Source organism: Eptesicus fuscus, chromosome 2 (assembly GCF_027574615.1).
Source record: "Eptesicus fuscus isolate TK198812 chromosome 2, DD_ASM_mEF_20220401, whole genome shotgun sequence".
NCBI classification, from domain to species: Eukaryota; Metazoa; Chordata; class Mammalia; order Chiroptera; family Vespertilionidae; genus Eptesicus; species Eptesicus fuscus.
In genome coordinates this window covers 103496586-103521439 of record NC_072474.1, presented here as the reverse complement: position 1 = coordinate 103521439, position 24854 = coordinate 103496586, and the positions used below count along the sequence as shown (strand labels likewise).

Below are 24854 nucleotides of genomic sequence, written 5' to 3'. Positions count from 1 at the left end.
CTAACCTAGTGGTCATTTCCACCTGAAGAATATTTTATTGCTATTCCAAATTCAACAAGTTTAAAACCAAAACTATTTCACCTTCCTCCAAATATTTATTAATTTCTCCCAGGCCCCCTACTTAATAAAAAGTTACACCTTAATTCCTAGCTATCGTTAATTCTCCACTCTACTACCCCATACAGAGTCAAAATTTTGTTTAACCTCCTATGTAGTCTGTCATCAACATTCTTACCAGACAGGACATTTTGTAAAAATCCTTGTCATTCCCCTCCAATTATAAAGCTCTGATGGATATGTAATACTTTTAATAATAAAGATTAAAAAAAAAAAAAAAGCTGATTGTGCCTCAATCTACAGCAAGATATATTAAGGCCCAACCAACTGCTCCAGTCTCACCAACCCCATCTCACTCTAAACATCCTACACTCTGTCCAGGGCATACAATGCTTTCCATTCTCTAAACCTGTGCCATTGCTCATACTGTCCCTTAGCTGAACTAGCTTTAGTTTCTTATACACAGGAACCACATGTGCATACTGAATTGCAATGTAAAATGTCTTTATTGAATCTCAATCAAGTTAGTCATTATTTGATTCTGTTTGGAGAATTTCATTTTTCTGCTAGGCACAATAAGATAAACAAAAAATGGCTGACTACTCTTAATGGTTCTGAGTTTACTAAGAGTATACCAAAGAGCATTTGGGTGAAATTCATTATTTAACTGTTCAGTTTCCCCTCAAATCCCCTGCAATCCTAAGTATCCAAATATTTTAAATCTCAAACAAAAAAAAAATTAATCAAAATAATCATAAACCTGTTTTGAGTTGACTGGAACTTTCTCTACACTAACTGCTTCTCAACTCATCTAAAAAAACAAAAGAAACTCATCTTTGAAATAAAATTTAACCATGAAAGACCACAGAATAGCAGTATGAAATAAATACAACTTTGGCTGCGAGACAAAGGGAAAACGTTAAATATTGAGCCCATCTAAATCTACTATGTAAGCCAGGAAAACCCACTAAACCTCTCTAATATTCTCATAAATCTAAACCTCATTTTGCTCATCCATAAAATGGTGATTAACAACTTCCTTGCAGAAACATTGAAAAACTTAAATACATAACAAGTACACAGTGCCTGGCTTTACCTAATTAAATGGGTGCTAATACTATGCAAATGACATAAGCTAGTTGAATTATTAAAAATACTATGATATTAATAAGCTTCAGAGTTATATCTTTTCATGTATTTAATTCTTTAAATTTCTGTCAGGTGATAAAAGTAAACCAAGTTTCAGTTCCTAATAAAACACTAAGTTTTCCTTCATTTAAAAAGAAAAATCACTATGGCTTAGACTTCAATAAAAGCTCCCTACATAAATTGCTACTGTGGCCTTCAAAATACTACCATGAAATACTCAAACTGATATATTTGTGGCATATGTAATTTAAAATAAGGATAACTTGTACATGCAGTATGCTTAAATGTAAACATGTATCATAGGTACATAACATGGAAAACAGGCCAGTAGGAAACACAACATATTAATAATTGTAAGTAATCATTAAATTCATTTCAACACTTCCCTGAATTTTCCAAATTTCCTACAATGGCCAAGAATTACAAGTTGAAATTTTTAACTGATGGATCAAGTTAGAACATATGAAAATATGGTTAACCTCAGTCTTAGCAAGAAAATGTGAATTAAAATCACACTAAAATATCATTTTTCACCTATCAGATTTATAAAGCTTCAAGTTCAGTAGAACACGCTAATGGTTTCCCACATATGCTGTCATGCATGCTCATGAAAAGGTAAACTGATATGTTAACTATAGAAAGCTATTTGGCTTTATGTATCACAATTACACAAATAATCCTCTGACCCAGCAACTCCCATTTCAAGGGAATTTATCCTATAGATAATACTTGCTCATACAAAGCAACCATTAGAGCAGCCTAGATGTCAATAACATGGACCCAGCAAAAATGGCTCACCCATGTTTGAAAATGCCCTGGATGTATTACTAACAAGATACTAAGATACTAATAAGTGTTTAGCTGTATGTGTGTGTGTGTGGTGTGTGGATGTGTAGGGCATATCTAGGTGGATGGAGGTCAGGAATAAAGAGACTAACTTTAGCTCTTCCATTTTAAAAATAGATAATAATCACATGGTTCAAAACAATTACTAAACAAAACACAAATCAATGCAAAGAAATAAGCAAGAATGACAAAAGTGGAAACCATTTCATAGGTTCAGATTTCTTCACCCAAGCACTAGAAAATAAACCTTAACCCCAATTTTGTACTACCCCAGAGTCAAAGTGGGAGGGAGAACACCACTCTGCCATTCTTAATGTAACAAAACCAGAAAAAAACACAGCACTGCTATTTCCCCTTAAAGACTCCGGAAAATAGTTATTCCCTACTGGATTCTCACTCTGAAAGTCACTAAAAAGTATGAAACACCAAAGCAGCCATTTTTTCAAGATACCCTACCAGGCAGCAGACAATGAGAATGACCAGGAGGATCAAATAAACATCATTTAATAAACTTAAACATTAATAAAACTTGTAGCATGGTATACAGTAACTCACCTGTGTTGTTTTACCAGACCCAGTTTCACCAACCAGTACAAAGGACTGATGTCTAACCAGAATATCTGTAAACCTATCCTTGTATTCCCAAACAGGGAGCTGAAGCCGTTTCTTTAAAATATCATAGTATCGAGGAGTATGGGGCAAATTGGTAAACGGATTAATGCACTGTGGAAGTGATGTGTGTCCTGCATGTCCGGTGTGTGTTGAATGAGCAGAATGTGTTGAATGTGTTGAATGTGCTGAGTGGGTTGAGTGAGCTGAAGAATGGGAAGCTTTTAGAGGTGGTAATCCAGCACTGATAAGCATAGCATTAGTGGAAGCACGCAATTCCTTCTCTTTTTCTTTCTCCCTCTCCCGCTCTCTATCTCCTCTATCACGTTCTCGGTCCCGATCTTTAGACCGATCTTCACGATCCCGGTCACGATCCCGATCCTTCCTAAAAAAAAGAAAGAAAAAAAAAATAGAATTCACATTCTGAATTTTATGCAAAATTTATGTTCACAGCAGTGTTATATTCACAAAGTAAATGTCCAAAAACCAAATCAATACACTGATATAAAACTCAATGAATTACATAAGTACCAGAATAAAAGAGAACTTATAACCAAGGACTCTCCATGCCTCATGCATAAACATCCTTCCCCCTTTCTTGATGACACCTCAAATGCGGTTAAGGGACAGTCTCTTCACAACCTTTAGCCATCAGACAACATAAGAACTCAATCTTCTGCAAGTAAAATAAAATCCCTTTCCAGGTAGAAGTTCAATACTGAGGGCAGGGTGGGGAAAAGATAGAAGCCAATCAGGCAAAAAAAAAAGAAAAAGATAAAAAGAAAGGATGACATCAAAAACTCCCAGAGTCCTCTTCAAGTATGTAAAAAGGTATTTTTTGCACTTAACATTGTGTTCAAAATGTAGCAAGAATACTGCTTCTAGACACAAAGACAATTCCACTTCACATTATAGTAATACTAGAGGCCTGGTGCACAAACTTCGTGCACGGAGGGGGGGTTGTCCCTCAGCCCAGCCTGTACCCTCTCCAATATGGGACCCCTCGAGGGATGTCCGACTGCCCTCTCACAATCCAGGACTGCTGGCTCCCAACTACTTGCCTGCCTGCCTGCCTGCATGATTGCCCCTAACCGCTTCTGCCTGCCAGCCTGATCACCCCCTAACCACTCTGCTGCCAGCCTGTTTGCCCCCAACTTCCCTCCTCTGCCGGCCTGGTTACCCCTAACTGCCCTCTCCTGCAGGGTTGATCACCTCCAACTGCCCTCCCTTGCAGGCCTGGTCCTTCTCAACTGCCCTCCCTTGCAGGACAGGTGCCTCCCAACTGCCCTCTCCTGCTGGCCATCTTGTGTCCACATGGGGGCAGCTATATTGTGTGTTGCAGTGATGATCAATCTGCATATTACTCTTTTATTAGATAGGATAGAGGCCTCGTACAGGGGTGGGGCCAGCTGGTTTGCCCTGAAGGGCGTCCCGGATGAGGTGGGGGTTCCCTTGGGGTGTGGGGCGGCCTGAGCGAGGGGCCTGTGGTGGTTTGCAGGTGGGCCACGCCCCCTGGCAACGCAAGCAGAGGCCCTGGTATCTGGAATTTATTTTCCTTCTACAATTGAAACTTTGTAGCATGGAGCAGAGCCAAGCCTGGGGCTCCCTCCGAGGTCGGTAGCCATTTGTGTTGGGGTTATAATTGAAACTTTGTTGCCTTAAGCGGTGGGCCCGGCCAGGGTGTGCAGAAAGCTTTGCTTTCCCTGTTGCCGACGGCAACCCTGGTCTGCTCTCTCAAGCTCCACTCTGCCGCCATTTATTTGAATTTGTTTACCTTCTATAATTGAAACTTTGTAGCTTGAGTGGAGGCTTAGGCCTGGCAAGGGCAGGCAGAAAGCTTGGCTTCCTCTGTTACCTGGGGAGGAATGTATGTTCAATAAGCATACATTGCTGTATAAGAAAAACTAAAATTAAAACATTTTATTCTTCTGTTTCATTTACTCTTGCATGATATCCTTAAAGCAATAGTAAAACATTGGAAGTACTTTGTAAACCTCTGTACACTACTCATTATTTAAAATTGTACAGATGTGCACTATATGAAACTAGGCCAATTTTAAATAGTCAATTCTAGTATCTACTTCCAGTTACTACAGATGATCCCTAACACAGTAATTTAAAAATAATCTATGCTTATTCATTCTACAAATCCAGTTTACTTCAGACCAAGTCCTATGGCAGACAAACTTGCCACAAGGTGTTTGGACCAAGACTTGAAATAGACAACATGGAGCTATGACACAAGCCACTAGATATGTCACTGATGCTTATTCATAACACTCAAGACATACAAATCTCCTACACCCTCATTGTCAGAAGCAGAGTGGAAGACCATTAATTCTCTGTAACAGCACATCAGCTGGGCAACAGTAACCCCCAATTGGTAGAATACAGCTAAAATGCTAAACCCAAGAGGAGGAAGGATGGTTCCCCAATTACAGAAATAAACTAACAAATTTGATTTCGTCCTTCCCAAATATATACAAATTAGAGGCCCAGTACAGGAATTCATGCACAGGTGGGGTCCAGCCAGCCTGGCCCCAATCGGGGCCGATCAGGGCCGGGCCTGTGGGGAGGACGGCAGGAGGTTGGCCAGACAGCCCTGCCTGATTGGAGGCCAAGCGGAGGAGAAGCTGTGGGCAAATCAGGGTGGTGGGGCCCCATTAGGGGTGGGGTTGGTCAGGGGGTGGAGGGCCACAGGAGGTTGGCCAGCTGGCCCCACCGCCCATCGGGCCAGTTTGCTGGCCGCAGTGGTGTCATAGCTATGGGTCATTACAGCGTTCCCGTCACTGGCTTTTTATATATATACACACTAGGGGCCCGGTGCACTAAGATTCATGCATGGGGGGTGGGTCCCTCAGCCTGACCTGCACCCTCTCCAATCTGGGAGCCCTCAGGGGAGCCCTCTACAATCCGGGAGTTTCTGTCTGTCTTTGCAATCATATGAGCGAATTGTCTGAGACCCCGATCCAGTTTGGTTTGGTGCTCACAGAATAATAGAGACCTTTTTTTCTTTGCTCCATTGGTGGAGATTTCCTAGAAGTTGCAGGATATCTTCCCTTTAATTTTTCCTCGATACTGTGACTTTACTTATGTCTCTCACCTTTACTTTCCCTCCATCCCCCACCCACAACAGAAACTTGCTCCATGCTCACTTTGTTCTAGTGTCTAGGAGATCCCACAACGCATCTGCCACAAGAATTATGATTCCCAGCATTCCTGGTGCTCCCTGCACTCTGGGCTTCTGCTTCTGGTTCAGGGTCTGCACAAACCAAAAGGACTGCGAACTCCAGCTGCCCTCAGGCCGGGCTGACAGGACTGGACACTCCAGTGGCGTCCCCAGGACCCCGGCCACAGGCTTGAAGCGGGTGGGGTACCGGGGATGCCCACTGCATCGTGCCAGCTATGCGGAGGGCGGGTGGACTATGCCTGGCTGCTCGGCGCCTGCACATGTGCATGCTGCCCACAGGCCCGCCATCGTTTTGGGTTAATTTGCATACTCACTCCTGATTGGCCGTGTGCGTCGCGGAGGTACAGTCAATTTACAAATTTGTCTATTATTAGTATAGAAGAGTTTATTCCATGGGAATTTATTTATATTCACGTACATATATCTCAATGCACATCACAGGACATACAAGCTGGGATTAAAGTCTCTCACCCCATTTGGCACAAAAAGGATTTCAAAGAAAAAAAGGAAAACTTAATAAACATACAAGATGAAGTATCAATTCAAATCTTGAGCTTCCTAGCCTATCTTTGAAATATTCCATTAGTTATCCTTTCTTTGCTTCTCTCATTCTGCCTCTGGTCTAAGGTGCTCATTAATTAAATAAGTATTTATATTGTCCCCAAAATGTGAATGAGGAACAGTTTATAATAGAAATATGCCCAGCAAAATAAGAAGCACTGTAGCCACAGATGGTTCAAAGACTGGATATCTTTAAAAATCACAGAATATAAAAGAATCTTTAAAGAACAACTGATTTAAGTAAAAACAATTTACATTTGTAGCACTCCATAGGTCCTGTGGGGGAGGGGAGACGGAGACGGGTTGGAGCAGCTACAATATTGATGTGAGAGAAACACATTGATTGGATGCCTCCCACACAAGCTGACTAGGGCCCGGGCAGGAGGAACCTGCAACCAAATCACATGCCCTTGACGGGAATTAGAACCTGGGACGATTTGGTCCACTGGATGACGCTCTATCCACTAAGCCAACATAGCTAGACCAAATTAGGCTCTTTTATTATAAAGGAGTTTCATTGTTATGAAGATACACTAGTTGAGGTATAATGCTTTAAAACTATTAAAGCAGTGCTTTATAATCACTTAGCCAAAATACTGGCAAGGGGAAAATATGACAGTTGTTGAACAGGTGGTTCTGTACTCTCTCAGCACAATCCTAGCTCAGCAATTAAGCTAACTAGATGACCAGTTATTTATTTCCTCCTCTTTAAAAAGTGGTTACTCATATGTCCTGTTGGGTATTTCAAGAATTAAATGAAATACTGCTTATCATTCAAGGTATTTCTTTTTAAATTTACAATACCATGTTAAAATTCCACATGGAGTAACAGGTACTAGAGTAATCTTCCTTCCAGAAACTTCTCATAAGGATATAAGTGTGCAAACATGTACATATAGGATGTTCATCACACTTTTCATTTACAAAATGAAAGACTGGGAAATTACCAAAGCTTCAAAGAACAGGAAATTGGTTCACACGTGGAATATTATGCAGCCAATGAAAATGTTAATTTAGTCCTATTCTATAGTTTGACATATTTCTAAATAAATAAACACATATATTGAAACATCCCACTGATATTAAATATTACAATTCATATTGATGAACAAATATTCAATCTTTTTAAAAAGTTCATCAGAGGATTAAAGACAGATGAAAATTTCATGGAATTATTTGCCTTTTTGTTTATATCTTCATGTATGGAGCAAGTTAATCTCACCTACATCAGAGGATTGTAGTGATTGTTGCTTATACATATAAAGCATCTAAACTAACATCAAAGTGAAAAATGTCCCTATTTTCAAAAAATTTCCCCCATACTTCAACAGTAAGTTGTCTTTTCGGTTACATGTATAAACTTGTGGAACGATGGGGGGACAAATGAGGTCAGTTTCTATCATAAACCTTTAACTTATCCACCTGACCCCAAAATTAAAATATACCAGGAATAAATAAAGCTACACAGGAGTAAATCTATAGCCTGGAGAAAAAGTAGTTTTATAGTTGTTCGTATGGAAAATAATACAATAACTAATAAATAATACAAGAATAAACTATTTTGCATGTTCAAAGCTATAAACCTACTTTAGCCCCATCCTGTATATAGTTTGGGAGCTTGAATCTGAGTGAAATCTCCCCTGAATCAATCACCTTCCCTTCTCAGTACTGGGGAAATGGTACAGCCATGTTTGGCAGTGAAGTTCACAATACTGACAAGCCTACCCTCTCAGATAAAACCACCTGCTAATACTAAGGCTTAAAAAAAATAATCTGCAAGACTGCATGACAGTCAACAAAAGTGTTTTTTTTTTTGGTTAATCCTCACTTGAGAACATTTTTTTCAATGATTTCTAGAGAGAGAGGAAGGGAGCGGGAGAGAGAAACATTGATGTGAGAGACACATTGATTGGTTGCCTCCCACATGCACTGCACCAGGGCCAGGGATCCAGCCTGCAACAGATCAGAATTGAACCCAGGACCCTTCAGTCCAAGGGCTGACGCTCCATCCCTGCTAGGGCAAAAGTGACTTTTAAATTATAAAACATACATGGGGGGAAAAACCGAGCACTAATAAATGTGGTAAGCTCACTACTAAAGAAAATTCGTTTTTATGAGATGATATTCAGGTGACACAGAAATAACTATACAAATGTCCCTCCATAATATCTCAGAACTTGGGCCTTATTACAGATAGAAGTCATATAATAACCAAGAGAATCAATCATAAGGTCACCACCTTTGACCTAGAAAGCTACCAGTTCTGCAAGAGAAAGGGAGCAACCCATGTGCAATGGGACCACTAATGCCAAGAAAAGCATTTTAATGGTGCACATACAGACAGACATCAATTGAATCTGAGCCAGATGACAATTTTGCTTCATAGGAACCAAAAACCAAGTGTTCCCCACTTTACTGATCCATCATAAATGTCCCTAAAATAGGCTTTAATGACTCTTAACTAGTCATAGGATGTGTGCTGTAATAAAGAGGCTAAGAATGAAAATAAAAAATCAAGGATCTAAATCCAGCGGTGTGAACTGTCTTAAGTGTGCATAAGCCATCTTAACAACTCTGGGTCTCCCTTTCTCATCCCTGAAGTGGAGTTGATTGCACTCTCTTTTAAAGTCACTTCCAATTCTAAACAGTCTATGACAAGCAGCTCTAATACTCTAAAGTTTTGTGTGTATTTGTAGGGGGGAGGGAAAGACTAAAGTTTAACATTGTAAACTAAGAAATTTACACAGTTAAAATGCTACATACTTCTGCTTCCTGTATTCAATACAAGGGAGAGTGTCAAAAAGCACACCCTTAACCTGTCCTGGCTTATACTCTAGACACGGCTTTGGGTGAACAAAAATCCACAAAAGTTACATAGATGACCTGAAACCGTGATTCTGAAACAAATACACACAATAAAACCATAAAACTATGCAAAGTATTTGGATACCCAGACTTTTGTGGTTTTGCTGGAATTAAACAAATAAATACCTTTACTTCAGGAATAAAAGCTCACGCTGAACAAGAAATGATTTTGACGCAATTGTTAAATTCATCTGTACCTTTCATGAAACGCTAAGGGAAAGGAATCTGAAACACCACGAGTCTCTGTAGTATTTCGACTCTCAAACTCTCCACAGGCGATATTCTGCCAGAAATACTAAAAACATTTTTTGAAAAGGGTCTTCTTGTTTCAAAAGCTATTTACGAATGGAGGCGAGAGGGGTAGAAAAAAAAAAAAAAAAGAACTTCTTGGCAAAAACGATGCCTCCTAATTCCCATCCCAGGAATGCCCAATAGCCACTGTTTGGGTCAAAGCAGGAAATAAAGGAGATGGCGGGAGCGTGGGCAGAAAGCGGAAGTTTGCCTAGTGTCTACTTTGTACAGTTTGAATGGACGGAGTGGCACGCGCTCTCCCGCCAAAGTATAAAAAGCACAGGCCCCAAGTCACCAGCCTCCCAGCCCATCAGGTATACTCCACGTTTTCGTCTCTCCCTTCCCCCGTTGGCATGCCTCACTCAACTCCCGCCACCCCCATGCCAGCCACCAAGAACCCACGCGCGGCTCTCACTTCCCGCCCTCCTCCTTCCCCCTGGCTGGGCCCCCACCGGCCCCCAAGGCCCTCTCCCCGGCCGCTCGGGCAGAGAAGTGGCGGATGCCCTCGGAAGCCAATACTCCCGCCCCATCCCCTCCCTGGGCATCAGGCCTCACCCCGGGAGCCCGGGCCACGAGGTCCGCACTTTCCTCCCGCCCGCTCCCCTCCCGGTGACTCTTGCTGGGCTCAATCCGGGGAGAGGCGCCCTCGTGGCCACCACAGGCCTCTTCACCCTCCCGACTGGGCCGGGCGGTGGCCGCGCAACACATCTCCCCGCGCCCTTGCCCGGCCGAGTGCCCGGTGTGGCGCCGTTCTCCCCGACCCGCCCTAGTAAACCGAGCCCAAAGGAAAACAAAGGGCCGGGCTCCGGGCCCCCACTCCGCCAAACTGGCCCTGGCCCTGGCCCTGGCCCGCTCCCTGCCGGGACGCCCAACAAAGCCCGAGCCGCTGCCTCGCGCCCCCGGCCTGGCTTACCCATCGGTCCCCGCACGCTTCTTGCCGGAGGGGTAATCCTCCCCCAGGTCTAACCGGTGCCGCTTGGACATCTTCGAGCGTGCGATTACGAAGGGAGTAAAAGAGGGAAGCTGGCGGCCTTATCGGCGCAGTCAACGGCTGCTACTTAACTCTGGAGGGCCCCTACCCCTCCCGCTACAACAGCCTACACCGTGCGGCCGGAACCAGGAGGTAAAATGGCGGCGGCGACGAGGGCTGGGCCTGCGTACGCGCTTCCGCAGCGTGCCGTGCGTACGTGCGTACGTGAGCGCGCACGCACCGCAGGCGGGAATTCCAGGCCCGCCCTACTTCTCTTCCAGGCTCTTGTGGCACCGGAGCGGCTGCTAAGCGGGTGATCCCCAAAGGCCTTCACGCCCCTCTGATTAGGAAATTGAGAGAGGAAAACGATCAGTCCCAGTTAGGAAATCCTATCTATCTGTAGTACCCTGGCATGAGGAGAGTCTGACACTCCGAGAGTTTGAGAAACCAATCAAGATCATACAGCTGGTAAGGGGCAGAGCCAGGGCTGGAACCCAACTATTGTATAACTCCGGTTCTAGAACTTGAAGCCACCGCCGTGACACTCCCAATTGCAGTGAAGAAAATGAGAGCTGAGAAAAATGTCAAAACTAGCAATAACCCATTTTTTCCTCCTCCTTTTTTTTTTTTTTACCCAATCTGAACAACATATGCTCAACCTATTAGTATTTTAAAATTAATATGGAATAGAGAAAATTGGTAGTAAGGACATAATTAGCTTCCCCGCCCCTCCCCGTGTGCTTTTTTAATACACTGCCATGGTGTTTTAACCCTACCCCTATCCTCATTCTTTCAGTAACCCTGCAAGATAGATGTTCTTTTATCGATGTGGACTCTAAGGCAGAGGAAGGTTCAGAAGTCTCACAGCCATTAGAGCTGTCCCTAAAGTCGTAGCAAGTTTTGGGAGTAAGATGACTCTTATATGGCTTTTGTGGATCTCTCCCCGAAACCCTATCTGCTTGCTCAATTGCATTCATCCCCAGAAAAAAAATGCACAAGAAAAAGATCTGTTGACCAAACCAAGCTGGATAATCTATGTAGTATGGAAAATGAATGTTTGGATGCCTGGGAAGACTGTAATCAGGAACTTATCCAATCCTCAGAACTGCAATTGCTAAGGTTAAATACAACCTTAATATTGTAGCTGTAGTGGGAAGACAGAGAAATCTGATGGCCATTCCCAGGATTCAAATATAACAGTAGCATAAGGCCAAGTGGAAACTTCCAAAGAAGATTAAATTCTCCACATAGGCAGGCATGAAATATTAAGGTTAATGCCCTGGTTGGGAAAGAGTGGGCCTCTGACACATGGGATGGGGACATTTAATTTGCTAGACCTGAAAAATTTTAAATTCCTAGATTCCTTTCCACCTGGTGAGCCTGCCAAAATGCCCCACTCCTCCCTGTTGAAAGCTAATTCTCCTTCCATGTGAGATAATCAGAGGACTCCTCTCTGTGGGACAAAACGCACCTTTCTCAGGATACACCAGGCAATAATTAGGTTTAAGGCACAACATACAATATTCCAGGGACTTCCTGGGGCTGATAATATTGGAAAGCAACCACAAAGAAGCTGTAGAACCTAACCAAGAGGTACCAGCAAGTGCCAGGAAAGTATGCATGGGAATGAATTCTGAAGGTTCTGGATAAAGAAGAGAGGGGGAAGTGGAACATAAAGTTAAATAAGAGAGAACTTATCAATTTGGCAATTGTAGCACAGGATACATGATTTGACATATACAAGGAACCCAGGCGATGGTGAAAACACATTTAGGATGTCATCTTGAAGCGTGGCAAAAGCAATGGCCAGGTACACCAAGTTAGGCAGAAATGCCAGAACTGCTTTGGTTAACAATGTAAGAGGGGATTAAGTAGCTCAAAGAAGTGAATGTGCTAGAGTGAAAATACCTATATAAAGGTGGAAAACCCAGCATATGAATATGTTCTACAGGAAACTTCAGAGAATATACCACTTACCAAAGCAATAAGGAATTTTCTAGTGAGGGAAGTATCAACATCACTCAGAAATTCAGCGGTGCTTTCCCTGTAGTTCAGGATGAAGACAGAAGATGACATTTCAGAACTGGGGTCCTTGAGATCAGCAGAGATGATAGGGGCCTGTAACATAGAGTACACATGGCAACATTTAAACATCAGAAGCCAGGTGAATGCTTTAAGGTGGGAATATAGTCAAAGGGCCCTGTCCCACAGAGGAAATAGAGATGGTAATTAGAACACGGCTTCTGGGGCAAATTGGATGAGCAACCATCAAAGCAAGTTCTCTATCTGAACAACCAAAATAAGTTAGGAATGGGTGATCAAAAGGTTGCGAGCAGTTGCTCCAATGAAAACTGGCATTTTCTGCACTTGAACCATGACAAAAACCTGCACACTGAGTAAAACAAAGCAGAAAGATGTGTTCATGGCAAGGATTTCGACCTGCAAGCTGGAAAACTCAGGACTGCTGGAGTAATGAGTTCTGAGTTGCTCAAAGACTAGTAAAGGGTTTTTTTTATGGGACAAATGCAGAAGTTACTTGGCTTTTTAGTTGATTGGTTGCCTAGTGGTCTTCTTTCTTATTTGGATCAGGGTAGCTGAGTCAGAGGAACAAGAAAATCCAGAGATGGCATGAACAGACTTGATATTGGAAATTGGCTGGAGTCTTCTGCTGATTTCTGAGGAGAGCTGTAAATTCCTTAGGTAAGGTTAAGTTTCATTTCCCTTTAATACACCTGCATGGACAAACTCCATTTGTCTCCAATGTAAGTGACTTCATTTTAGTACTGATTCTACAACAAGTTTTTGGATCTGGAATACATTGATTAAAGGAGAAGCCATATTCTTAGGAACAAGGAGTCTACAACACCATAACACTTTCCCTCCCCACTCCTTACCAGACGCCAATAGGGTTTCTGTATAATAACAGTGGATTACAACTGAAAGAGCTGTAAGATGCAGACTCTGAGGACAAATTTCTAGGAAAACCCACCATTAAGGGGGGAGATTAAATAAGGACATTGAAAACTTTAGCACCTACAGTTACAGCAAATGTTAAACATAGCCCAACTTCTATCCAGATTAACATAAAACCTCATTAACACAAAGCCAACTGTTGACTTCAATTTTCTATTACCCAATGCATCCTGCAGGCTTTCAACAAAAAATTGCAAGGCAGTTTATAAGACAAGAGAAAACAAAGTCTGAAGGACAAAGCAGGTAATAGAATCAGACTCTGATATGACATATTTTGGAATTAAGGCCAGATTTCTAATTTCAATCCAAATTCCAATCAATTTGGAGTTGGAATCCAACAGAGAATTTGAAATAACTATGATTAATATGCTAAGGACTCTAGTGAAAAAAGTAGATAAGGTACAAGAGAAGATGGATAATATAAGTAGAGAGATAGAAACTTTAAAAAAGAGTCAAAAGCAAAAGTTAGAATTTTAAAACACTGTAACAGAAATGAAGAATGCCTTGCAAAAAATATTAAAGGAAGTTCTTTAGGAAAAAGGAAATGATATAAGTCAGAAACACACATCTACAAGTAGAAAGGGAAACACTGGAGAAGGAATAAATAAAGGTAAAATATTTTTTTTATTTTTCTTCTTCTTAATTGATCTAACAGATAACAGTTTATTGCTAAAGTAATAATGTATTGGGTGATTATAGCAAATGGATAAGGGAAATAAATAACAGCAGAGTCTTAAGGGATAAATGAGAGAGAGAGGAATTAGAATATTCTAAGTTACCTGTATATTGCATGAAGCTGTATAGTGTTATTTTAGATGGATTTAAAATGTAAGGCAATGTAAAATTTTTTTGTTTTGTTAATCCTCAACCAACAATATTTTTCCATTGATTTTTGAAGAGAATGTGGAAGGGAAGGGGAGAGACAGAGAAAGAGAGAGATATACATAAATGTGAGAGAGGTACATGGATTGGTTGCTTCCTGCACATGCCCCGACCACAGCCAGAGAACAAGCCTACAACTGAGGTACATGCCCTTGACTGGAATAAAACCTGTGACGCTCTATCCACTGAGCCAAACTGATTAGGGTTGTAAACTTTTTAAGTATAATTGATATGGTAAGAGATCAGATAGGATAGAATCACATAAAATGCTCAATTAAAACCAGGGAAGGCAGAAAAGAAAAAAAAAACTCACTTAAAAAAATTGGTAAAGAATTGGCCAATATGCACATGAAAAGATAGTCCATATCACAAATCATTAGATAACTACAAATCAAAACCACCGTGAAAAAACATTTTACACCCATCAGGATGACCATTATAAAAAACAAAAAGCCTGTAAGTGTTGGCAAGGATGTGGAGAAATTGGAACTAAGTGCCTTGCTATTGGGAATATAAAATGAAAAGCCACAATGAAAAGAAGTATGATGAGTCCTCAAAAAATTAAATATAGACTTACTATATGATTCAGCAATTCCACTTCTGAGTATATACCCAAAAGAATTGAAACGAACATTTGTATACCCATGTTCATAACAGCATAATTCACAATAGCCAAAATGTGGAAACAACCTAAATGTCTATTGACAGATGAATAAATAAAGAAAATGTGACATATACATAAAATAGAATATTATTTAACTCTAATAAGGAATTAAAATCTGTCACATGTACAACATAGATGAAACATGAAGACATTATGTTGAGTGAAATGAGATGCTGAGAGTCCTAGAAATGAACGGTGGTGGTGCTTGCACAACATGAATGTATTTAATGCCACTGAACTGCATACTTCAAATGGCTAAAATGGTACATTTTATGTTATATATTTTTGGCACATTAAAAAAAGGTAAAAATGGTTGCCTCCCTTAAGACCTAAAATATTGGTGGTAGTCCCCATAGTATCTCCATTTACTTTACCAGTCTGGCCTCTTCATAATCCGACAGATTCTGGAGAATTGCAATAGACTATCACAGACCTAACCAAATAGTGTCCCCAATTGCAGTTGATGTGTCAGTTGCATTACTTTTGCTAGAGCAGATTAGCATGGACTCAAGAGCATGAACATGGCCAATGACCTGACAAATCAACTCTTTTTCTATCCCTATCAAAAAGAGAATTTGAAACAATTCACATTCCTTTGGATTATGCAACAGTATACATTTAAATCCTTGCCCCAGAGCTATGTTAACTCAGGTGTCCTCTGTCACCACATAGTCTGAAGAGATATAGACCAGCTGGACATCCAGCCGAATATCACACTGGTTCAATAAAATGATGACATCATGCTAGTTGGACCAAATGAACAGGAAGTCACTTGAAGATTGGAGTCCAGTGATCTTGGGTATGCCATAACAGCCCCTCCAAAATAAGGGAGTAATTACTGCATCTTGTTGCTTCCATCATGAGCAAGGCAGCACAATGCCTATTACATAGGCCTCATCAGATTCTGGAAGCAATATATTTCCAGAAGTACTGCTGTAGCTCAATACCACCTGACAGCAAAGGATGCCATTTGCGGGGGGGGAGGGTGGACATAGCAGGAAAAGACTCTGTAACAGGTCCAGGATGCCAGGCAAGCAGCTGACTTCTTGCACACAGATCAGCAGACCATATACTATTAGGGGTATCAGTAGTAGAAAAAGATGACGTGGATTTTATGCAAGCCCCAATAGGAGACTCACAGTATAGATCCATAGGATTCAAAGCCATATGAACTGCAACAGAGAATTAAACACCTTTCAAAAGACACTTCTTAGAGTACCACTACGTCCTGATAAAGACAAATGCCTCACCATAGAACATCAAGTGACTGTGATACCAGAACTACTCTATGAACTATGTTCTATCATACTCTCCAAGCCATAATGTGGGGGTAGGCTCAGATGGAAGAGGTGCACCTAGGATTAAATGTCAATAAGATCAGAGGCACAAGCAAGCTGCAAGAGCAGGTGGCATGCAGGTAGCTCATATCATCCACCACTGTTACACAGCACCTCTCCCTCAGCTCTAGTGGTGGGCTCGAGCCAGTCTGTACCAGCTCATGAGAACTCATTGCTAAACCTTCAGGACATTGACATCACATTGGTAGTTTGAAACTGACCATAGTGGAAGTGTCTACACCATGAAAATTAGCTAATACTACAAATTAGATATTTTTCTCCTTTTCAGAAAACTGGTTGTTAAATATTTACCAGTACATCACTGCTCAGCTCACATCTCTTACTGCATGGGGGGATCCTTGATCATCAGTTGATGTCAGAAATAAAAAGCCTGAGCTTGATTCACAATGGCTCAACATGGTTTGTTGGTATGAGCTAGAAATGGATGAAGCTGCACTACTGCCCTACTCAGTACGGTCTTGAAAGATGTGGTAAGGGGAACTCCTCCCACCTGGTCAGCCACTTTGTCTAGAAAGAGAAGTGGCCTGAAATTATAACACACAGGGCCTCATGGGCAGTACTGAATAGCTAGGTCACTCTCTCAGGGATCTGGAAGCAGAAAGCTTGGAAGATCGGGGGACAATGAAGACAAGAGTAAAACCATGTGGATGAATATATGGAAGTTGGCATAGAATGTGAGGGCCTTTATTTCACATGTTAATGACCATCAGAGAGCGTCCATCATAAAAGAGGCACTAGAAAACCACATATTATTCAGCTGAAACAAGCCTGCCTCTGCCATCAGCCACTCCTGTACCTGCCACACCAGGACTACTCAGTGAGCTATGTTCTATCACACTCTCCGAGCCATCATATAGGGGTAGAGTCAGATGGAAGAGGTGCACCTAGGATTGAACGTCAATAAGACAAGAGGCACAGCAAGCTGCAAGAGCAGATAGCATGCAGGTAGTTCATATCATCCACCACTGTTCGCTTGGTAGCTGGGATTGAGGCTATATATTGATGCAAAAGCATGGGTCCCACTTAACAAAGCTGATGTAGCTACTGCCATCACTGAATGTTCAACCTGCTAGCAACAAAAATCACTGCTGAGTGCCCAAGATGATACAATTGTTCAGAGACATCAAGCAACCACTTGGTGATAAGTTAACTATATCAGATACCATTTACCCTGGAAGGGGTAGTCATTCATTATGACAAAAATAGACTCATATTCTATGGATTTGCCTTTTCTGCCTGCAGGGCCTCAGCCAGTACCATTATCCAATAGCATATAGAATGTTTAAGCTTCTAGTATAAAATGACTCATATGATTGTGTCAGACAAAGGAACTTAACATTAAAGGAAATGCTGGAACAGGCACATGACTATGAGATCCACTGTTCATATCACATACTGCAGAAGAACTAGGCTGATAGAAGTAATTCGTCCTGGTCACAAGGAGGAGGTAAGGCTGTGGTTATACAATGGGGGCAAAAAAAATAATATGTTTTCCACATAGGTGATCCAGCTGAGCATCTCTTATACTACTCTCTTGTGCAATTTTGATAGTAAATAGACACATGTAACAGCTATAGCCTGAGAATAGCATAGTGACCAGGGACTCAGACCCTTAAAAGTTGAGGGTCTGGGTCATTCTACAAGGTAAGTGACCAGGAGCACCAGGCATGCTTGCTGAGTGTGAGGGTAAAATAGGTGGCTAGTAGAGGAGGGAGATGATGAGTGTTAATTAAAGTACTGAGACCTACTGCAGTGGTGGTGTCTGTGGATGACCCCAATGACACACTTCCTTTCCAGGGTAGCCTATGTCTGATGTCTAATCATCATGGGTGTATAAGTTCTGGTCCCCTTCACAATCTGGGCCAAATTGAAAAGGCGATCCTAGCTTTAGAGTTTCTATTGGGATTGACTTAGGCTTTTTTGGGGACTCTCACAGCCAACCTTTTCTTTCTGTCCCATTCTATTTCTTCCCTTCCCTTCTACTGGCATTGATCCCCGGAGCACTTCCTAATAAACTTCCTGTATGTTAATCTCAGTATCAGGGTCTGCTTCCTGGGAAACTCAATTTAAGATATTATGGTTGGATTCTTTATTTTCTTTTTTTTAAAAAATATATTTTATTGATTTTTTACAGAGAAGAAGGGAGAGAGATAGAGAGTTAGAAACATCGATGAGAGAGAAACATCGATCAGCTGCCTCCTGCACACCCCCCACTGGGGATGTGCCCGCAACCAAGGTACATGCCCTTGACCGGAATCGAACCCGGGGCCCTTCAATCCGCAGGCTGACGCTCTATCTACTGAGCCAAACCGGTTTCGGCTCTTTTTTAAAAAAATATATTTTATTGATTTTTTACAGAGAGGGATAGAGAGTTAGAAACATCGATGAGAGAGAAACATCGATCAGCTGCCTCCTGCATACTCCCTACTGGGAATGTGCCCGCAACCAAGGTACATGCCCTTGACTGGAATCGAACCTGGGACCTTTGAGTCCGCAGGCTGATGCTCTATCCACTGAGCCAAACCGGTTAGGACGGATTCTTTATTTTCAACATAAACAGCCTCCAAAAAAATTCTCAATAAATTGTCAGAAAGTTTGAATGTTTAATATACACATGCATTCACTCAACAAATATTTTTTAGCACCATCTATACATCAAGAACTATTCTGAATGCTAAGGCTACAATGGTGAAAAAAATAGAAAGGTTCCTGACCTTGTAGCAATTATATTCTGGTGGAGGTTAACAAATAATAAGTATGAAACAAATAAGATAATTTCAGATATTGGTGAGTGCCATGAAGAAAATAGAACAGGATAGGATGATAGAGAGTGACTAGAAGTGCTGAAAGTATGAGAAGCTACACTGATAAGCTGGTTAGAAGATGTCATTTGAGCCAAGATAAGAAGAACTCAGCCTTTTAGGAACTAGAGAAGGATATTTTAAGCAGAGTAAAGAGCATGTATGAGGAAGGAAATGAGTATGAGTGTAAAAAAAAAAAAAAAAGAAGAAGAAGACCAGAGTGGATGGAGGTAGTGAACATCAGGGAGTGGGTTAAGTTGAAGTCTTTGAGGTAGACAGGAGCCAGATTGTGTAGGGCCCATGGGTCATCTAAATAGTTTGGATTTATACTAATCTTTTTGTTGTTGTTGTTGTTAATCCTCACCCGAGGATATTTTTCCATTGAGTTTTAGGGAGAGTAGAAGAGAGAGGGAAAGACAGAAACATCGATATAAGATAAACACATTGATTGGCTGTCTTTTGCACAAACCCTGACCAGGGCCTGGGCTGGGGAGGAGCCTGCAACCAAAGTACATGCCCTTCACCGGAATTGAACCAGGGACTCTTTGATCTGCAGGCCAATGCTCTATCTACTGAGCCAAACAGGCTAAGGCTGGATTTATACTAATCTTGATGAAAATCCATTGGAAAATTTTAAACAAGTGAGCAATATTATGTTGTACTTGTTAAATATATTTGTATTTATTTCAGAGAGAAAGGGAGAGGGAGAGATAAAAACATCAATGATGAGAGAGAGTCATTGATTGACTGCCTCCTGCACCCCCGACTCTGGTGATCAAGCCTGCAACCCAGGCATGTGCCCTGACTAAGAATCGAACTGAAACCTCCTGGTTCACAGGTCAACACATAACCACTGAGCTATGCTGGGTGGGCAATCATTTCAATTGCTGTTGGAGACTCAACTATGGGGGGAAAAGGCAAAAGTGGGAGCAGAGAGACTAGTATAGAAGTTATTGATGTAGCCCAAGTGAGAAATGATGGTGACTAAACCTAGGATAGTGTCAATAATGCACATAAGATGTAATTGGCTTTGGGATATATTTTAGAGACAAAGCCAACAGGACATGTTAATGGGTTGTCCAGCAGAAGTTCAGGATAGCAGAGAGAAAGGAGAAGAATATAGGATGTCTGATCAACTGGATGGATATTTATTAAGATGGGAGGACTGTGATGGGTGGCTTGGAGGGAATGAATCACGAGTTCTATTTTGGTCATGGTAAGTTTGAGATGCTTATTAGACATCCAAATGGAGATATCAAGTGGGCAGCTGAACAAGTGTCTAGAGCTTAGGGTTGGGATGTAAATTTGGGAGTCATCAGCAAAAAAATGTTATTTAAAAACATGAAGCCCAACTGGTGTGGCTCAGCGGTTGAGCAGTGAACTATGAACCAGGAGGTCAGGGTTCGATTCCAGGTCAGGGCATATGCCCAGGTTGCAGGCTCGATCCCCAGTGGGGGGCGTGCAGGAGGCAGCTGATCAATGAGTCTCATCATTGATGTTTCTATCTCTCTCTCCCTCTCCCTTCCTCTCTCTGAAATAAATAAAAATATATTTAAAAAAAATAAAAATAATAAAAAATAAAAACATGGAACTAGGTGAGATCACTTCATCCACATTGAGAAGGAGAATGAGAAGCAGGCTCTGGTGTCCTCCTTTCACTTGTCAGTAATGGCAACTAAGAAGAATCAACTACCAAAACCAGCAAAGATGACAAAGGAATCAACCATCAAAACCAGGTATCTTAAGTAAAGAATAATTAGCATATTAAGAAGGAAATGTTAAATGTTTCTAAGAAGCCCAGTGTAATAGGCAGGGTTATGGCTCCATGCTCTTTGGCCCCTAATATTTTTCATTTGCATATACCTTGCCGTTGGATGGGAAAAGTTGATTTTATAAAATAACTTCTCAGCTGCTAGTGCTGTTAATGACCTGAAAAGGAGGACACATGATAAGATTGGAATGTGCATTTGAAGACCCAATGGAATTGGAAACAGCCTAAGTGCCCATCAGCAGATGAGTGGATTAAAAAATGGTGGTACATCTACACAATAGAATACTATGGTGTGGTAAAAAAGAAAAGAATTCTTACCATTTGCAACAGCATGGATGGAACTGGAGAGCATTATGAAGCGAAATAAGCCATTCAGAGAAAGATAAATGTCACATGATCTCACTCATTTTGGAACATAATGAAAAACATAAACTGATGAACAAAAACAGATCCAGAGACAGAGAAGCATTGATCAGACCGTCAAACCTCAGATGGTAGGTAGGGGAGGGTGGGGGTAAGGAGGAGAGATCAACCAAAGGACTTGTATGCATGCATATAAGCCTAACAAATAGACACAGTCACCAAGGGGGTGAGGGCATGAGTGGGGGTGGGGTGGGGGTGGGGGTAAAAGGGGGATAAGGACACATATGTAATACCTTAATTAATAAAGAAAAAATAAAAAACAAATAAAACAACACACACACACAAGACCCAATGGAAGGACATCTGGCCAAGTCAAGGCTGAGAAGCTGGCAGGAGTGGGGGGTGGGGGAAGAAGGAGCACTCCACTGGATAAAAACACTAAAATGGTAAAGATTAAGGAGACAGAGTGATATCCGAGACAGCTTGTTATATGAGAAAACAAGATGGAGAGAAGTATATGTGGTTTTCTACCATAACAAAGAGGAGGTACACATGCACATAGACAGTGTGTGTATGTGCATAAATCTATAACAACTTAAATTAAAAAATGCAATGTTTATTAACTATAAAGCAGTTTTCTTCCTGTGTGGGAAGTAGTGCACAAGCTGAGACCGATGCTGGACTTTTCTGACTATCTACCTCACTTTTAGGTTTGAGTTTAAAACCATATATATTTTACACAATTATACATCAAACTTACATTTTTAAAGAGCGCTCCCTAAACACTAAAAGTAAAAGAAAGCAAATGAACTTAACCCACCTGGAATCAGGCTGGTGGCCCAGCTACACAGGGAGAACCAATTTAAAGTGACTTTTAAAGCACAGTAATTTGATAGCCCATTCCTAGTGGGATATGCCCTGAGGGCATAAAAAGAATTTCGGAAAAGATCTGAAGCTCAGAAATCTCCTGTGTTAAAGACAGTGTAGAGTCATTATTTCTGAGACTGTGCTATACCAGAGGCTTAAAGTAAACAGTAGTTCTGTTGGGATTGCCAACAACCAACATTTTTCAGTGTGACAGAAAGCAGAACAATGAGCTAAGTGAAAACGCTGTGGTCTTTAATTTGAATTGCAATTATTAGTATAAATTCATGACATATGTCATCTTACCAACAAATTCCATTTTTGTATTTTGTCCACTGAAAAAGTCCAGAAACAGTGGCTAAACCAGTAATATCGAGTGCCCAGATGGTTGTCCTAAATCCCATTTCTCCTAGAAGGCAGCAGGCCCCAAGGATTTCAGCCGTGACAGGGCTGAGGGCAGGGAACACACTGCCTGCCATGAGCATCTGAGCTTCCTGCTCTCTGGTGTGACCTCAGAGATCCCCAGGGCTATGTCCAATGGCCTCACAAGCCAACCTGAAGAGGCTCCCACAGGCCGTGAAACATAAAAATAATTACTATACTACACTGAGACACATCCAATCTGTTTATGCCCACAAGTTCTTAACAGAATAAAAATTTAGTGGTCACCTTTAGAGGATTCACAGAAAGCAGCTCACCTGAAATAGACATTTAATTATATTCAGAAGTTGTTAATTTTTAAAAAATATACTTTTATTAATTTCAGAGAGGAAAGGAGAGGGAGATAGAGATAGAAACATCAATGATGGGAGAGAATCATTGATCAGCTGCCTCCTGCACGCCCCACACTGGGGATCAGGCCCATAAGACAGGCATGTGTCCTGACCAGGAATCAAACCGTGATCTGTTTCATAGGTCGACGTTCAACCACTAAGCCACACCAGCTGGGCTAGAAATTGTTAATTTTTAAGATGTGATCATGGTATTTCTTTTTTAAAGAAATAGATACAGCCCTGACAGATTTGGCTCAGTAGATAGAGCTTCGGCCCGCAGACTGAAGGGTCCTGGGTTAGATTCCATGGAATCTACTAAGAGCATGTACCTCAGTTGCAAGCTCTATCCTCAGCCCTGGTCAGGGTGTGTGAGGAAGGCAACCAATCGATGTGTCTTTCTCACAGGGATGTTTTCCTCTCTCTGTCTCTCCCTGTCTCTTTCACTCTCTCTAAAAATTCAATGGAAAAATATCTTTGGGTGAAGATTAACCAAAAAAATAAAAAATAAAATAAATAAATATATTATGTTAGACAATGCATTAAAAAAAGAAATAAATACAGAAATTCTTACATATTAAAATCACACAATTCTTCCCTAAATAAATATAAGTTCATTTATTATTCCAACAGTTTTCTTTTTGAGGGGTGGAAGGAATTGGATAAAATTATTTTAAAATCTATATGGAAATATAAATGCCTAAATAGCAAAGAAAACTATGAAGAAGATAAATAATGAGAGTTTTGCCTTCAACTGAAAGGCACTGCAATAAAAATCACTGTAATACAACCGACATAGTATTGGCATAAGAGTAGACAAATCAGTGGAACAGAAGAGCGGATCCAAAAATAGACCTCAGTATACATCATAATTTAATATGTGACAAAGGTAGTATTTCAATTCTGTGGGAAAGAATGGTTTACTTAATAAATAGTGCAGGCATAACTGGTTATTCATCTAGAACAAAATGAACTTGCATCCCAATTTCACAACAAATCCAAAAATAAATGCCAAGTGGATTAAAAACTTAAACGTAAACAATAAATCTTAGAAGAACATTTAGGTGACTGCATGCAAATCTAAGGGGTCAGAGAATGCCTTTTTTACTAACACCAGAAACCTGGAAAGTTTTCTGGTGTTAGTAAAAGATAGTAAACATATTTAATTTAAAACTTTTATACAGCAAAAGATACCATAAACAAAGTCAGAGTCAAAATATACATTTAGAAAAAGATATGCAGTGCAGATAACAGATAAAGGGTTAATATTTTTTTTTACATACAACACATTCTTACCAAGTGATAAGAAAAATATAAATCCTTCCTATTTTTTACAAAGGGCAAAAGGAATGGGGGATAGCTGGGACAATATGTCATACTTCCAGCAATAAAGAATTATTATTATTTTTAAAAGGGCAAAAGATATAAACAGGCAATTCACAGAACAGCAAATCCAAATGGCTAATAAACATATTAAAAAGTACCCAAACTCACTAGCAGTCAGAGAACTGCAAATTAAAGTAATAATGAGACATTACACAAGTCAGACTGGCAAGATTAAAGAGTGATATCATCTATTGCAATCTCATGCATTGCTTGTGAAAATGTGAGTTGTTATTGCCCTTTGAGAAAAAAATAGTCTAGCAGCATCTATTGAAATAAAGAATCCCTATACCCTTTGACCCAATGATTGCACTCCTGGGAATGTAGCCAGTGGAAATAAAAGAACCAGTACAGAAGGCTAAATGGAAACTTGTTTATTGCAGAATTATAGAAATAAAACCTAAAAACAAAGTGACTATGCACCCATAAGGAGATGGTTGAACAAATTGTGTGTTTGTACAATCACGTACTAAGCAGCTACTAAGAA

The 24854-nt window shown here is 40.8% G+C and overlaps 1 protein-coding gene and 1 long non-coding RNA gene across 2 annotated transcripts in view; one reads left to right on the top strand and one right to left on the bottom strand.

The window, feature by feature from the left end:
- The window catches only part of DHX15 (DEAH-box helicase 15), a 58118-nt gene extending 47411 nt beyond the window's left edge, over positions 1-10707 (bottom strand). Inside the window, exons 1-2 of the mRNA XM_008140193.3 lie at positions 10482-10707; positions 2608-3046 (exon numbers count right to left, since the gene is read on the bottom strand). Coding sequence (XP_008138415.1) covers positions 2608-3046; positions 10482-10552 — 510 coding nt within the window. The 5' untranslated portion in view covers positions 10553-10707. The remainder of the gene's footprint in view (positions 1-2607; positions 3047-10481) is intronic.
- Positions 10708-10912: 205 nt separating this feature from the next.
- Positions 10913-15836, top strand: LOC129150890 (uncharacterized). Its single transcript, XR_008557673.1, has 3 exons — positions 10913-11006; positions 13128-13238; positions 15730-15836. It is a non-coding gene; the product is annotated as an uncharacterized LOC129150890 (long non-coding RNA).
- Positions 15837-24854: the final 9018 nt, after the last annotated feature.